General features: G+C 44.0%; 1 protein-coding gene across 5 annotated transcripts in view; it reads left to right on the forward strand.

Annotated features, from left to right (window-relative positions):
• LOC128269186 (putative ferric-chelate reductase 1 homolog) overlaps positions 1–17,154 on the forward strand; it is a 33,414-nt gene extending 16,260 nt beyond the window's left edge. For 2 of the 5 annotated variants that reach the window (XM_053006576.1, XM_053006574.1), the window contains exons 3-9: positions 14,517–15,282; positions 15,354–15,502; positions 15,566–15,722; positions 15,804–16,030; positions 16,113–16,469; positions 16,796–16,930; positions 17,006–17,154. In XM_053006576.1, coding sequence (XP_052862536.1) covers positions 14,535–15,282; positions 15,354–15,502; positions 15,566–15,722; positions 15,804–16,030; positions 16,113–16,469; positions 16,796–16,930; positions 17,006–17,143 — 1,911 coding nt within the window. In that variant the 5' untranslated portion in view covers positions 14,517–14,534 and the 3' untranslated portion in view covers positions 17,144–17,154. The remainder of the gene's footprint in view (positions 1–14,516; positions 15,283–15,353; positions 15,503–15,565; positions 15,723–15,803; positions 16,031–16,112; positions 16,470–16,795; positions 16,931–17,005) is intronic. The other 3 variants (XM_053006575.1, XM_053006577.1, XM_053006578.1) reach the window with 2 other exon arrangements.
• Positions 17,155–17,529: the final 375 nt, after the last annotated feature.

Consider the following 17,529-nt stretch of genomic DNA (forward strand, 5'->3'; position numbering starts at 1 on the left):
CCTTTTTCATGTTCCGTTATGGTGGCCGGCCATATCGTGCCGGCGGTTTGGTCCGTATGTGTTGTATGCTAAACTGTATGCAACAGTTATCGGCTTATGTGAAATATGTATGCTAAAGTAAAAACACTTGGCAAAATTGTTGGCACAAACTTTAACACGTAAATCGACGATGCTTCAATTGCATGAAGTGTGTAGTACATTTGAAGATATTAAGCTACATGAGCATTAAGATACCGTTAAACACAAAAAAACTATGATCATGCTTTAACTGTTTTAATGTCTCAAATAAATTAAAACTTTGATGATCTTTTATCGCAAGAATTGGCCAACTAAGATTGTTTTTTACGATTGCAAAATGAATCCATCTGCATCAATGTGGAAAAGGGTAATCTATATATATAAAATTCAAGTTCTGTCTGTATGTCCTTATAGACTCCGAAACTACTGGACCGATTGACTCGAAATTTGGTATACAGGGGTTTTTGGGGCCGGGGAGTGCAATAGTCAAGGTTAGAAACCCCTCACCCCCCTCTTTCTTTGCCCTCCCATACAACTAACTGTTAAAAACATCAATTACTCCACAAGTTATGAATCGAATTTCATCAAAACTTGCACAATGGTTGCTGGTCACCTGAGAAACCATGTGACAAAATTTGGTCCTTGCAGGACGAGGGGAAGGGGGGGTCCCCATACAACCCCAATCCTTAAAATACGTCCTAGGGCAATATGGGTATCGTTTCTTAGGTTTTGGTGGTCTCTAAATCGATTGGTTTCACTTAAAAGCCTTTTCCTTCCTTCTTCCACCTATCACCACCCCTCATTCCATCCATCTTGAAGTAGTGTGATGTTGGGGGGAACTGCATAGTTTGCGTTTAATTTTTGAAGAAGGTGAGAAAGAGAGAGAGAGAGGGAGAGAGAGGAGAGAGAGAGGGAGAGAGAGAGGGGAGAGAGAAAGAGAGAAAGAAAGAGAGAGAGAGAAGAAAGAGAGAGAGAGAGAGAGAGAAAGAGATGGGAGAGAGAGAGAGAGAGAGAAAGAGAGAGAGAGAGAGAGAGAGATAGCAACGGACTGCTACAGCCTTCTAGATTTCAATTAGGATCATATAGTAGAAAAAGTACATTTCACACCTCCCGGGAGAGGGGCTCCCATACAAACATAACATAAAATTCAGCATAATTCGGGTTATTTTCGAACAAATCGAACCAAATTCTGCAGGTGGGAGTTTTTGGGAAGAGGAAATGTTCTGGTGAATTTTTGAAACCCTTCGCCACTTTACAAAGGGTGGCTCCCATACAAAATTAGGGTAAATTGCAGCAAAATTCGAAAAGTGTTCAAACAATTTGAGTCAAATTTAGCTGGTGCGAGTTTTGCCATGTATCCAACGGGAAGCGGGAAGGAAAGCCAATCGGATACATCACCGGGAAGCCCTATCATTTGGAACAGAGTAACGGGAGGCGGAAAGGGAAACTGAACAAATACGTCACCGGGAAGCCCGATCGTCTGAAAAGTAGAAGTAACGGGAAATGCAAAGGGAAGCTGATCGGATACGTCACCAGGAAGTCCTTTGAAACGTCGGATAATCGAGAAATGAGGATGAAATGAGGCGTGGCAGCGACGCGCGCCGGGAACTGCTAGTTTAATTCATAAATCTTCATAAAATCCTAAAAACGATTTGACAGGTTTTTATTATGTATTCAGCAAAAGTGCAATAGCCCGGTGGTTAAGTTTCAGTATAAGTCCATTGCGAATTGCTTTTAACTTGAAGATTGGCAAACAATTGGTTTTTGAAAACTACTCAGCACAGCACGGCCTATTGGCTAATTATAACCATCACTTTGCTGCCTCACAAGGTGCACGTTATCAGTCGAAGCTAGTACGTACGTGAACTTGAGGTTGTCTTTCTTCTCAACACGTCGGTGTCGGTGTAGGCGAACCCGAATAGCAAGAGAAATCCTTTAACGGGTGCAATGGAACCGTTAGTTTACGGACGGTACATTCGAAGGTGTTTCACTAACTCGTTTTGACGTTGACCTCGTCCTTGAAATATGTCGTTTTGGTATCGAACAACGGGAGCTGGCATGATGTGCGGGGCATCCAATGTTGTAAAACGATGTCCGAAAAGCGAAAAATCTGGACAAAAAATCGAACTTTATTTCTTAATGCTCGTGGCGCAAGTTCAGGGTCTTTTTCATCGACCCACTCTATTTTCATTCATTGGCGTTTGAAGGCCTTCGAGCGGAAGACGAACGTGAGTAGGAGAGTGAATGTTCGGGCGCCGTTTTGTGACCCACTCACTACTCCTAATTCGCAATCGTGCAGGAAGAAGGCTATATCACTGTCAGAGTCGGTAGTAGGTAACGCTACCTGTCACTTCCTGACGAAGGCTTATGACTTTGAGCTGAAGGTGTAAAAACAGGCGAACGTGGAAAGCAATCTCACGAGTTCAGCAGTGAAGTTCATTGCCGTATTTTATGGAAGTCGTGTGTATGGTATGTGTGGTGCTTTTTTTTTGTGACCGCTGGTTTGCTTTTCCGTTGTGCGATTCCGCTGGTCGAGCTGTGTGGCTGCTGTCAGAACTTCAGGATGCCGATAATCTCCGGCCAGCAAGGTGAGATTAAATTATTCGCCTGAGGGTGCAGCCTTCAAAGGGCTCAAAGTTGGATGGTTACTTAGCGTGTAATTTCAATTTCAATGCTTAAACGCTAGACCTGAACATACTATACATGTATCTTGCCACGTGCCATGTAGATCTTAAATGTTTATCAGATAAAAATCTCAATATAAGAATACGCTACGTTGTTCCAGTGTTCTGGTTGGGATTCATGCTTAACCGCGATCAAGCTTGAAATCGCGTTGCTAATGGAGAAGTTTGCGAATGAAATAGTTGTTATACTGAAGCTGGTCCATCCGTCACGCGTCCTTCAGGATCTTTCGAAGGTGCTTTTAAATCATCCTTCATCACTCATCTCGGTGCCGTATGAAACGTTTCCTCCGTCCTCCTGTGCGTCCTGCGGTACTCTCCAAGGCACTGTCGCACGTGCTACTAATGCGGGTTTAGTGACATTCGCCGGCACGGATGCCGCACCGGGAACACGGCATAGGAATGTTGTGCAGTCATCGTCGTTTAATGTGCCGAAGATTACGCGCGCCGCTACCAGTGCAAACAATAAACAGTCACCCAAATTGAAATTTACACTCGAAATTGCTTTTCCCGGTTTCGAGCGAATCCCGGCTTCACGCGATGGTGACTGTCGTTGGCTCCGTGAGCAGCGAGGTCCTCCGCGCTACGGTTTCGCGAAACGTTCGTTCGCGCCGACGAAAGTCGGTCAGGATATGATTCGTCAGAATTATCGACTGAGGGCACACGCTCGGAGCATCGCCTGGTGGAAGTGTCACGAGGGTTCATCTAGCAAAAGCAGCCATTTTCGGTCAGGGAGCATCACATAAAATCGCACGGAAAGATGGAATGCTTTTAAAAGCTTCGTTCTGGAGTGGGCGGATTATGTGGGACAACGTCGGGGGTGGTAGATACAAGCCCTCCGAAGCCATTGGTCGTTTCCGGCGAGACGGAAAGCTCCAAACTATTTTGAGTTCAGCTCCAAAATTAGTTCGTGGGAAATGGCAATGGCAATGACGGTGGTGCACCGTTGCGATGGACGCGACATTACGCCCAAATGAAGGCTTCGTCGCATAAGAGTCATTAAAATTTTAGTGTGCTTCAGTGACCCGAAGCCAATGGTGTTGAAGATGCAGTTTCTATAACTCATCACTACTTTGACAGTGTGGTCGGCACAACATATCTTAACAAACCACCTTTAAACAGACAAATAGATGATTTTACTTCAATTTTTATCTATGGAACATGTGAGTTTTGAGTTAAAACATATTGTCCATGTAGGGCACATTGTTGCATTTTGTTTTCTAACTTCTGCTTGCTTTGTCGTTTCTCAACTAGGTTTGTTTAATTTATGAATGGGCAAATTTTCAGTTTAATTCTCTGATTATTACATTTTCACTCTAATGCGCTCTGCCCTTGAGTTATCGCATCAATTGTTGACCACACCGTACGCCAGGCGAAAGCAATGTGAGCGGGCAGTAAATTTGGACCCTTTACCTTAAAATATCGGGTTTGGTACGGTGTGGTGCCAGCCGCTGAAGTAGCGTCCTTTTCCAGGCCGCTTCCATCCGGACGTCGAGATGTCGTCGCCGCAGCCGGAGGCTTTCGAGCGGGTTGAAGTGAGTTGGCAATTTCTGCACCAAGCACAACCCGCGCACGTACTCGACGTTTCACTGAGCAAACGCCGACCGGTATCTTCAACTAAACTCAACATTGGTGCCTCACCCGTAGTACCGGGTGCACTTAAGAGACGAAATACAGTCATTAACTTCCAAACATAGCCTCTCTACCGGTCGACCGCACCGTGCAGAGTGTGGTGTGCTGAGTGAAAATTTGCATTTTATCAAACTGAATTATGTTGGATGTGTTTCGGCCAGCCAGAAGCGCTCTTTAAACCGTAGATTGCACACCGCCTCGCTCCGACTTTGCTTAGCTTTTTATTGCCGAAGGACCGTTGGAATGGAATGGTTTTGCCAGGGGGAGGCCTAAGCATGGTTAAAATAATAACTTTCTTCCAGACAAGCGACACTCCTTCCCTGTGGCTGTGGATTATTGCGGGGCGTTTAATTACTTAATTTTTCGAGTCTACGCCATTCGAGGGCGCGCTGGTCGATGGTGCAAAGATTGATTATATCGTCCGGTAAGATCGGATCACGTTCCGAAAACAAAACGTTGTATAAAAGGCATTCGCGTATACCCGAAACTGCCACTCGTATCCTCCACCAGCTTGGGTGGCTTGGGGGAACGACATTTTTTCATGCCAAACCAACACTTTGGTGACTTGAACCACGGTTAATGGCATCTTCAGCACCGTAAATCTTAACGTAACTGGTGGCAATCCGAAACCTTTTTTGAGTGGAGTGTCATTTGGCGTTGTACCACCGATCCCCTGTCCCATCGTTTTCGACAACCCGAACTTAACACCCTCCGGGATGTCCACGTCCACGCTCCATCTTTCGGCTTACCTTCATCCGTTCCCAGGAGCCTATGAAGTGGGCATTGCGTCTGGCGTGGTAGTGCTTTATGCGCTTCGTTTCGCCACGGCAATGTTCGGTGAGCCTAACAGGTCAATCGCTGACGGATGATTGCTTCACCGTGCCGCGATTTATCTTGCCCGAGAAGCAAGACGTCAAAGAGCGCGGGCAACATTTTACTGATCTGGCGCATTACCGTGGGAAATCGTGCTCATTAATACGGCGGACGGCCTCAGGGATGCTGGAGAGAGTGATGGAACAATAATGTTGCACTCAAACTGTTGCCCCGTTCATCCACGCCTCTCGAGTGGGCGCTCTGGGTAAGGTGAGTCAATTCCGTTTTGGGGTCTGACACCGAGAGTGAGGACAGTAGACACCATCCCAGTGTCTTCCATGATTACATCTTATGCTTCTTGCCCGCCCTTAGCTACTTTTTCTTTCCTTAGAAGAACGGACTGGGAGCCTTAGAGACTGTTGTGGTCAGCAGTTGCGGGAGTGGCGTCGTATTCATTTGGTAATTGTGATGTGCGACTTGACCATTAAGAAGTATGATATACGATGCCGTGCCATAAGAGTACGGCGTCACCTTGTTTTGCGGGTGATAGATTGATTCTAACGGGATTCTAATCGTCTGCTCTGTTCTTTGAATTTTCTGTAATATGATTCATTTTGTTTTTCAATGTTGCTTGTATTTATAACACTAGTGGTAAGCAAAAGGCGATGTTTATGGTTTACGTAGAAGTTAAAGTTGAACAAAATGAAGTGATTGATTTTGTGATTATTTTTCATGAGTAATTAAATTTTTCGGCACGTACAGTATGTAGGGCATACTTAAGGAGTTAGTCACTATGAATTGGGAATTATTTTCGCAACGTAACATTATGCAAAATAATTTTGTTTACAGTATCTGCTATCAATATAATGATTCTCTAGTTATGAAGTTAATCGATGTCATTATGTGCACAGCGCGCTATAGATATTTTTATTTGTTGGCAAACCGCACCAACCGAGATATGAAATAAATACATGCACAGAAGAACTCTACAAGCGTCACGCACAACCGCAAACGGCATCACACTCGTTGGTTTATGCGGTGTCACAGGTCTATCGACGTAATCGCCATTCCTAGGTGATGGGTGAGCCACATAACTGGTTAGGATCGAGGCATACAATTGCCATTCTAAAGACAACGTTAATGTCCGAATTTTATTTGAACACTGGAAATGAAATCAGATGATTGTGATCAAGTTTTCGCCCATGTTCTCAATTCTTCCTTGCCGCAATCGTCGTCACATATGCCAAGGTTAGAATAGGAGCTCCACGAAAAAATACCGCATCTTACAACAGATGCAGTAAATGGGTACGGTAAAACATCTAACGCCTAAATATTGGCCGAAGGGGAAAACTAGAGGAGTGCAAAAATTGTGCGAAAATAGAATGAAAACCACGTATCACGTAGGTTCCTTCGAACCAGCCGTGAGGTCATTCTCGCTCACTCCACGACCTCAAGTTCATTCTCACAACAGCCATGGAGTAAATGACACCTATGAAGGTAATCCGGTTGTGCGGTCAACGCAAGTGCTGCGCTTGCATCGTTAATGGCCTCAGGATTTTATGCTAGGTCTTGTCCCACCCCCCATCCCCCCCCGAAGTCTAGGTGCTACGAAGAGTAGATAGCCAGGGCACTAACATGTTGCTGCCTGGACGCCAGCGTGGTCGTTCGGTGAAATGTTTCACTACACAGTTCGAATCACTAATGATGCCCGGATGAAGAGGATGATTTTACTCCAGTACCACTTCAGATTCTGAGCTTCAATCGCGCGCGCGGTGGGCAAAGGGTGACTTTGATACGTTGTATAGTTTCGCTTCATAACTGCGCCCCGCACCGCCATGATCGTCGATCTGTGGAAATCAGACTCTAGGGAACTGAACAGCGGGAAGTGAGCAACCTTCAACTCCCATTGCCCTGTGGTGGACTGTTCCGGGGATGCTCATGAATTGCAAGTTTCGGAATACTCGCTCTTTTGCTTTTCGTTTCTCACACAATGTGGGCCTCATCATGAGTCACGGCGATGATTCGACGACTCGTCATACGTTACTGCATCTGCACACGGGATGCCAGCTGGAAAATCCATACAAAGTGAGTCACATCCCGTACGCCTGGTTCTATATTCGATTCTTCCACTAATGAAGTGGGCTGGAAATAATAGAATCTCAGGATATTGTGTAAATGAATCAATAGATGCGTTTCGCATGCTACGTTAAGTGTGTTATAGTTTTCTCAATTAGTTCAATCTATTCTGCCTGAACGAAGGCCATTGTTTACCTGTAATATTAGGATAATTTGCTTCCTGAATTTGCTTTGTGAAAGAATGAAAGATTTGATCTTGGACTTTACGGTGACCCTGAATGGTTCTCGTGACTACGAGTATTTTATGGGTTTTTTATTTTACAAAGCAAAACTGTCCTAAAAAATGATGTTTTCATGAAACAATCTTGTGTGATGTAATTTTTCATTAAATCTGCTGGGCAGACTCCACTGGGTCACACCCCGTTTATGTGGAGTATTGCATTTTCGCACTATTAATTGCACAATTAATTTTCGTTTTATGCTAGATTAAATTCATTAATAATGAAAACGTTTATCAATCATTCATGACTCAATCGATGGATTTCAGGTTTGCGATGGTTGGTTTGGGGAGCATTTTATGTTTTTACTTGTTTGTTGATTTTTCATTCCAAGTCAGGAACTGACATAGAATTGCTGGTGCTCAGCATCAGTAGTTAAATACACAGTATAAAAAAGATTAAAACCCAAAAACATGAAACATCAATTCATTAACAGTATTTTCAGCAATATCCTATCCTCAATCAAACATATATATTGCCAGAAAAATGAAGTTATTTTACAGACAATGTTAATTCTGAAACCAGAGGAGAAGAATATTATCGTAACAAACAAATCATTTTGTGTCTGAAGGTGATCAAAATTTATGGTGGAAAAGTTTGCATATTCAGTAATCATGCTACGAAAATAACCTAATTGAAGCTACGGCTTACAAAAGTAGCGTCTATCTACAGCAATAGGGAATCAACGGTTGTCAGCTTACCTTTAACATCTTGGTTGACGTATGTGGGGATATGATCGGCATCTACGTCTGACGAAGGTGCGCATACGACAGTGGTACAAATGTGGACTGTTGTCGGACAGAATCTATTTCTGCTTTCTAGACTTTCATTTGTATGATCTCTGGAAAAGGCGATCGCTCAAAAGAATATCAAGTCTACAATAGAAATTGGTTATTATATAGTAACAAACATCAGCGTTATCCGATCAATTGTTTTTAAGTAATAATTTACCAAAAATTGTATAAAAAAGCATCGATTTTTACACCATCATATGGAGCACGTTGCTAAAATGGCGAGAATAACACACGTACATGGCCCACCATTAGGCACGCACCAGGGCACCAGTATTGAGGACAAGTTGAACTCACTTTGAAACGCCGCTAGGTTCGCTATTAAGCTAGTGACTAATTATTTTGCTTCACGGTGACCGTTCGACGATATTCGCTGCTACCCCGTCGCCATAATCGTCATCGTCGTCTCTACTGAAGGGAACGTACACACACCGAGTGTTGAAGATCGAGGTCTACGATTGTGAGGGTATCTTAGGTTGAAGACGCGAAACACCGGACGCCGTCAGTCGTAGTCGAGATCCGCTCGAAGGAAGTGCGTTTTAGGCTTGCGGCTATACCGCGATTAGTGGCTCTGTTGTGCTTCGTGTACAGTTTTAGACCCCCCCCCGCTGTTCAGCCTGTGCCTTTTTGGGGACAGTACGTCGTCAAGCAATTAACAGAACAGGTAGAGGAGAACCTTGAACGACAGTTCTAAGGTACATGGGCGCAGTGTGGCTGCTTCGTTGACACGACACGATCATCGTCGTCTGGGAACCGGTTCAGTGTCTATTCGGATTTGCATCTTCTAGTAATGGTGGTAAAGTGACTTTACCGAAAGCTTGTTCGAGTGATCATTATCACTTCGTATCTGATTAATAGTGCCCTGTCGAAAAGCAACGCCAACGCTTAGACGAGTTATGCTCTGCTGTCTATTGCGGATGGTTTGCTGTGGGTGACAAATTGGAGAACTACCTTGGACTTCGTAGTTACCTTAGACATCGAACGAGAATGTTTTCTGTGGACGTACGATTTATCAGTCATACTGAGCAATGAATTGCGCATAGATATTAAACTAAGAAGAGGGCCGTCTAATTAATGTTGCTCATTCAATGGTGAAAGTAATCGATTCCAAAGTGACAACAAGGTTTATAAATAATACATCGTGTTTTCGGTTTTTTCATTGTAGCAGAGGTTGCTAAATACCGCAACGTGAAGAAAACGAGATTCAGTTCAACCCCACTAAGTACCGGGGAACGTCGTGGAGATACGATTTACGGAATCGAAAAGAATAGTGTGCAACCCCTTCACACCGGCTGGACTTCTTGCGCACGGCTGCGAGACGTAAAACTTAAGCTTCCTTCTAACGATAACGGTACCCAGCTGGTGCTTCGTAATACATGTTGAAGCTTCTAATTAATATTCGTGAGCCAGACTGGACGCGTCCAACATTTCGGCAGTCGAAAGGCACCATGTGTTTGCGGCATTCCAACGCGAATCGACGATTTCGAAACTGTAATCAGTTTGGCATTCGCTTAACGCTATACACTTCAACGTTATGGTGGTCGAGAGCAGAGTGTGTATGTGTATGGGCAGGAGTGTGTTTTGGAATGGCCGAGGTGCACAATATTTTAAGAATTTTGGCATCTTACGACCTTTTCGAGGGCTGCTTGAAACGGCTAATTATTATAAAATCCTGAACGGTAAATTCGAGTATCAAAATTTCAAGTAATCATTAAGATTCCGGATAAGAGTACTATTCATACTATATTTCATTCTATAAAGTACTTGTTTAACTGCCTTAACCATTTCAAAATTATATTCATCGGTTGATTTTGATATCCCAAAGCGTCGGCCGTTGACAATCGTGTTTTTGTGTTGAATAGCGCTTTGTTAATTCTTCTTTTTTTAGTTCATAAAAATCGTCAATTCGATAGCACGCTTTTATTTGTATGCGGTGTGTGAAATGTCGTGTCAAAAGGAATCAATCCATGAAACGGATTACTATTTTCAATTACACTCGCTCGGCATAAAGCCACATCCGGCCGCCAAGTGGAACCGATTTGTGTCCGCTGTTTGATCCGTTTGCTTCAGGTGATCGCATTAACCTCGGGTCAACTTCCGGAGGTGCACTTCAATTGTGGGCATTCTCTGCCTCTTGGTCAGGGTGTCCTTTCTCCTACCTAACCAAACCGGAAAGTGTGTCCATAAATATTTGACATGTTCATCGATCCGTTCCACTGCCCCCCGACACGCAGTGTCTTTCTTGATGCAGCGGGCAGGTGCCAACGAAGCATTCGATTTTAACGGTCAAGCTAATGGAAAAAGTAATTTGGTGGCCAGCCTCGAAGTCACCTAATTTAACACAACTTAGACATGTTCCCCAATGTGCGGCCGATGTCGAGCAGAGAGCCAGCGTAACCGTTGCGATAACGGTAAAGCGGTTCCACTGGCTGCCTTCTGGCAGAACCCTTTTGGTGGCGAAAAAAACAATTAAGACAAACGTACTCTTGCGATACTGCGTGGCGGGGGGCAGATATACTTAAAAAAGTGTACGAGGAAAACTAAAACCGAACCTTCGCGTTACTCAAATACTTCACCGCGAATGGAAAATCAACAACGATAACGGTGTTCCAAGTTTGTTCGTTAATTTGCTCATGCTTTTTTGGATAGCTTGGCCCAGGTGGTAACACAAAAAAGGAAGAAATTAAACTCTACAATTTCTTCAGCACAAATATTTGGCTTATCATGGCACCTTAAGTTGTTCGCGATCGATGGTCATGAACACTGTTTTGATATCACATAAATATGAGAGAATGCTTTTCGATATTCGATAGGTTTTTGAGAAATTTGCGTAAGGGTCCAGGCCTCCTGGGTTGCCTGAAAAGGAACGTGTATCGGGGGACTGGACACACCTAGTTCTTCAATAAAGAACACTATTATTTAAAAAAAAAAATAGGTTTTTGAGATTAGCATTGAAGGCACATAATTATATTTGCACTTGTGTGGTTCGTGAATTGGCTGAGAACATTAACAGGTTAAGGAAAGTATACTTAACACTAGTTGAAAATTAGTGCTTAATTTGAACTGAAGGCAATTGACCCATATTACGTTTATTGATTTATGCTTAATGCGGTTAATTAGTAAAAAACGGAAAAAATGGGGAAAATAGGGCGCGCACGCGTGTGGCCCTAACAATACAAGACCCAAATTTTACTGCCAATTACCGTTCACTGTGGTTGATGCTGAAAGCTTGCCAACCATTAAGAGCGATATCACTGATCACATAAACGTCGACATGGCACTTCACCCGGTGACTCGATCCGTTTAGGCACTGGAACTTGAATAATTAGTAAAAGTATTGTTAGAGAAATCAGCCCCCTTTCAAAAATGACACTACAGCTACTCGTCGCATTGTGCCACATGCTGAGACCACATAGAGGTGAACGACATGATTTATCGTAGAATGTGCATTAATATATGGGAGCCATTTTCGGCAGAAAGTTTCGCGTTCTTCTTCCGCATCGGATGGTTTCATCGTATTGTAATCATAATCGACCGAACCGTTCCGGTTAGTAGGTTTTATTAGCGTCGTCGGAAAAAGCAGAGCAAACAGCACACTTTTGCAATTTATGCGAACACCCTTGCATGACCGCAGATGTTGGCAGGTTCTTCGTTACGGTCAAATCAGTGTCTACTGCGAACGGGAATAAATCTAGACATCGTTGGAGGATGAATACAATCTTACGCTTGACGTACCTTAATCCAATTATGTTCCCAATTTATGTTCTACTCGAGAGTAGAGATTTGTCTACTCAATGGATAACTTAGCCGAAAGGGGCAAAGCTTTCACGTAGCTTCACGCTGCAGTGGGTCAGTGTGTTCTGCTTTCGTCCGTTCGAAATGATCTTGAATATCGTAGCTATTGGACACGATTGAGGCGTGACGATAGCCCGATTCGGCGGAGAAACAAATAGAATCAATGTTTTCGTTCCATTTCTTTTCCGTCCGGAGAGCTATGAGAGGGTTTTATTTATTGTTAAGTCTCTCAAGAGTTAATTGTGCAAACAAGATACACATACACTTACAAATAATAATACTATAGTACCATTGTTTAATCATGCGATTATGGTGCAAAAGAAGAGCAGGAATCCGTGTAGGAAACATTGGGATTGGCCTGTAACACTGCCCCTTAATGTTGAGCAAAAGCAAAAGGTCAACGAACGTTGTTCAATGCACGAGATTATAGCTATCAGGAGCCGTGGACAGCCAAGCCAACACACGTGCATGGCGTAGCATGCACGTGTCGATAGTAGACAGTCGCCAGTTTCGTAATTGCATGGCTGAGTACGTTTCCGCTCAAAACGAACTTTCAGTTACCACTAGGCTTATACCCAGTCAGCTAGCATAGGTCAGTGTTTCTTTGGTCGGATTTTGTACAGGTTATGGACTTGATGGGCTTTAAACTCACATGCGATGGCAACCGCACCTACTAACGCGGGCTGTACGAAGAGTTGTTTATAGCTATGCTTCACAAATAGGAGTTTGCCATCGTTCCTTCACGGGTTTTACATGAATTCCGGACCTCCGGTTTTAAGGATACCTTGTACATAAATATAAACGAAACGTAAAAAGTGAAGTAATTTAGGTGAAACATCAATTAGTTTGAACGTCGGTTCGATACACAGTCGGTTTCATGAAGGTGAAATTCAGCAGTGGTGCCACGTCTTAATCCCATAAACTCCCTGAGCGAAGAAAGAAAAATGTGTCGAGGAAAACAAGCTGACCCCAAGGAAAGATTTATTCCCCAATCTTTGCCCTCAATTACCACTTCCTGTGAACCATGCACGATGTTTGAGACGCTGCGCACACTGGTCCGCGGTATATTCTATCCCGTTCGGTCCTATCCGCCTTCGTTTGTTATAAATTTTTTTTACTAAATTGAAAAGGTCAATTCGACTGCTTGGAGTACAGGTGTTACTGCACTGCCGATAAGGAAAGAGCATCCGTTGTTTGCAACAGGCCAACGCAAGTTGTATGGCGACCTAAAAGGAAAATCGAACGCTATTCTCGCATTTTGACACAAAAAAACTAAAAAGTCTCGGAATGTCGGCAATGCTGCCGAAGGCTCCTTAGCAATAAATAAGTACCTGGCCTTGTGTACGCCCGGTCATTAAATTAACCTCGAGAAATCCCACGTGCGCTGTAGTGTTCGATAAGCAAAAAAGTTGTTCGGAAAGAAAAATACGTACTGTGAAAAATAATAAGAGTGTTTCCCTAAAGGACAGCATTAGCGGAGAGAAAGTGTAGAGGAGTAGAAAAAACAACACAAGGATCAAAAGCAGCAAACTAGAATGAGACGGAAGCATTAAATACCAGCAGAAAGAGGAAAAGAGAACCAGAAGAATCATTTCTTGGCCCTATATTGAAAAATGTTCGTTGAACAGCGCAGGAAAAGCTCATTTCGTGAGTGTTGATTGTTTTGCTTAGCTGCACGGACTGTTCTTTTTTGCCCTACAGTTTTGGTTTGATTTATGGGATCAATTTGATGGGCCTGCTAAGATATGTAGGTTTTCGCTGTTCTTTCGGTACTGTTTGCTTATTCCCTTCTTTCTCTCTCGAGATATTTTCCGTCCGACACACGGTGTGCTATGGCGCGTTCTTGCTCGTACGGTGAGTTGAGAGGTCAAGAATTTTCCTCTTTTCCTTACACCGATCCCACTCTTTGGACGAGTAGCGAATTGAGTGTGTTTGGCCAAATGCCGTGTTTTTTTTCGCCTCTGCTTGGGCTTTGCGCAGAGCGAGCTATAAGAATTACTTACGAATTAAGCTTTGATAAATGTGTCAATAATGATTAGATTTATTGGTTGCGCTTACTCTAAGAACTAGTGTTTTGTGCCTGTTTTTTCGTATTGTTTCGTTATCCTGGAACGTTATATAAAGCGATGTTGGAAGCGTGCAACCAAAAAACTCCATGATCAAGTTTCATCAGACTGGTTTTATTACCAACTCTGTTTTTATCATTTATATACAATCATTTAATCAATGTGTTGTACAATTTAATTCAGAATTGTTACAATTATAATTTTATTGAATCTGTCGCCAAATTAACAATTATTATTATTATTTTATCAGAAAATCATCCCAACTAACATTACCTAGAGTCTAGGTTTATACTCTATCTACCGATTTATGTTGTTGAATGTATTTATTGAAAGTCAGTTTTGCACTTTCTATCGCACTCGTCTCAGCAGGTTAAAGGTTCCGCCATGATTCCACTGCTCTGCTTGGCGCTTGTGCTGAGCTCCCTGTACCCGTCAACTGCCCTGCCAAATGGAGCTCCAACCTCCGTGTGTCATAATATGCTTCCGTTTCACGGCGGTGGTATTCCTCCCCTTACGACGAAAACTCCGTTTCTGATCACGCCACAATCGTCGGTAATCGGTAGTGGACAATTGCTGAAAATTGACATCGAATCCTTCCCGGCGAACATCGTATTCAAGGGGTACATGATACAGGCGCGAGCGGCCGATCCCCCGCATAATATAGTCGGACGCTTCGAAAACTCGGATGCCGCTGCCATCAAGCTGATCGATTGCGAAGCGGCGCATGATACGGCCACACATACATCGACTAGCCCGAAGCAGGAGCTAACACTAGAATGGACCGCTCCGGACAATTTTGTTGGAGATGTGATCTTCAATGCAACTATCGCGCAGGATTACGACAAGTTTTGGGTCGGTCTCCCTTCGGAAAGAGTGCGTGTGGTGGCCAGTTCTTTATCGGCAACACCAGGACAGACCACTAGGCAGCCAACGACAACTACCACAGTGCCACCGTATCGTCCGGCACAAACATCCGCTCCGATGGCTATCGATTCCGTCTACGAGGGTTGCGGGGAGTCCAAGGTGTGTTTTGGATTCCCGGAAGGTTGCGTCGACAGCTACAACTGTCGGGCGGTCACGACAGTCTCCGTTCTTGGCAGCAGCTATGTTTTTGAAATGAAGGCAGGATACAGTATGTAACGAGTAGATAACGGCTTACCGGATGTGCGTTATGAAAAATATTTTCTCCTTTTCTTTCACCAGATAGTCCAGCCTACGTCGCTGTCGGGCTATCCGATGACGCCAAGATGGGAGATGATTCGGTCATCGAGTGTGTTCCTGAGCAGGGCGTAGTAAACGCATACGCTTCTTGGACCGCAACTGGTCCTTACAGCGCCACGCGCACGGGAGTGGTAGGTCTATGCATAGCAAGCCCTTCGTTCTCTCTATACATCCCATTATCTCGCTATTTTCAGCCACAAAACATCTTCCAAATGTTAGAGAAATCCTACAATGATGGAACGATCTACTGTAAAGTGGAACGTGATGCCGTCACCACAGTCAAGGGACGCCAGTTCGATCTCGTGAACGAAAAGTTCCATCTTATGCTAGCTGCAGGAGCTTCGGTAGAATGTGAGTCTCGTTTGAAGTCGAATTCAAATATGAGCTGTGCGTCAAATTCACTTTCTTCGTTCTCGTGTTAATGTTTTACAGCAACCAACGTGAACTATCATAGTATCGGTCGACACGTCTCCGGAAGTCCTCTGTCGCTGGCAGAAGTGGGACGGGTACAGGGATCCTCGAAACTACTGCTGCGCCTTCACGGAGCCTTCATGATTACAGCCTGGATCGGCACGGCTTCGCTCGGCATATTAATCGCTCGCTATTTCCGCCAGACCTGGGTTGGCAGCCAATTGTGCGGAAAAGACCAGTGGTTCGCCGTGAGTACTCAAAAGGCTGGTTGGCAACCTCTGCCGATTACTGTTTGAAGGACAACACAATATAAGTTTGTTTATTTTTTAGTGGCATCGATTCTTGATGGTGCTGACCTTTATCCTCACAGCGGCCGGAATCGTAGTAATTTTCGTCGAAATTGGCGGCTGGTCGCAAGTGCGCAATCCCCATGCCATACTGGGTATTGTGACGTCCGTGCTTTGCTTCCTCCAGCCAATTGGAGCGTTCTTCCGACCACATCCGGGCTCGAGCAAGCGACCAATCTTCAACTGGGTACACTGGCTGGGCGGTAACTTGGCGCATGTGATCGCGATCGTAGCCATTTTCTTCGCCGTCCAGTTGCAGAAGGCTGAACTACCTGAGTGGATGGATTTCATTCTCGTTGCCTTCGTGGCGTTCCACGTGTTTATGCATTTACTTTTGTCCGTGAGTATCTTGTGGCCGGAATCGCGCAAAATGTGTAAATGGTTTGTAAAAAGTCCAGTTTTTAATCAATGGGTTGAAATTTATGAGAACCGCAAACATCTTCTGCACTCTGCAGAAGGTTTGATTCTTCATGAGTACATGTTCTACCATCTTCGGTACTATGCCCTCGTCGTGTTTGTAAATAGAAACTGTTTTGCTTGAACACTTGCACATAAAAGTGTAAATACAACAATCAGTAACTGAAGGCAGGGTTTCTTTTCCGATACTAACCTTTCCCGTGTGTGATACCCCAAGAGCGACAATCCTACCAACGCATTGAAATTCAGGTTTTTTCGTGGATACAGATTGGTGGCTGCATTAGTGAGCGAAGAAGCGGACAACGCGTAACTTCCTTCCCAATGGCTGACATGACCCCGTCACGCAATTCCATGAGTTCCAGCGAACGGAAGCAGGATGCTGCGGTGCGTTACAAAATGTGGACTAATATTGGAGAAAAAAACGCTACAGTGATGTTCTTTTTCCTTTTTATTCTACAGTTTTCTGGCTTCCGGAAATCGATGTTGTTCCTTTACATTCTGATCGTGTTGGGATTGGTCATTGCGTTGGTGGTGATCGTCGTTCTGGCACCGATTGAAGCGGCATACAACAACATCAAAGAGCAGATCATGAATTAACGTATCCTGTGCTTCCAGCATCAAAGCACCAGTTTTCGTAACACATTTAGCTGGGAATGAACGTCTTTTACCCAACCCTTGTATATTATCTGTAACGAGTGCATCAAACAGATCCCAAACCGGGTGGGATTTGCAAGATCAAACAGATTCCGCGATTGCGAACCAATCGTAAACAGGAAGTTAGCTGATCATTTATTGTATAACCTCTTACTCTGCTAAAAATGTGTGAAAGCTAAAAGAGTTTTGTCGCTCAGTTCCTCGTTCCAGTTCGGTTTCACGTTTAACGTCGATTTCTAACGAGATGCATGTCAGTTGCAGTACCATGTTGAGAAAGCTGTTGAAGGCGCTAGCTCACACGTCACACATTCCCGCGTTGTACAGTAACG

Source organism: Anopheles cruzii, chromosome 2 (genome assembly GCF_943734635.1).
Source record: "Anopheles cruzii chromosome 2, idAnoCruzAS_RS32_06, whole genome shotgun sequence".
Taxonomy (NCBI): Eukaryota; Metazoa; Arthropoda; class Insecta; order Diptera; family Culicidae; genus Anopheles; species Anopheles cruzii.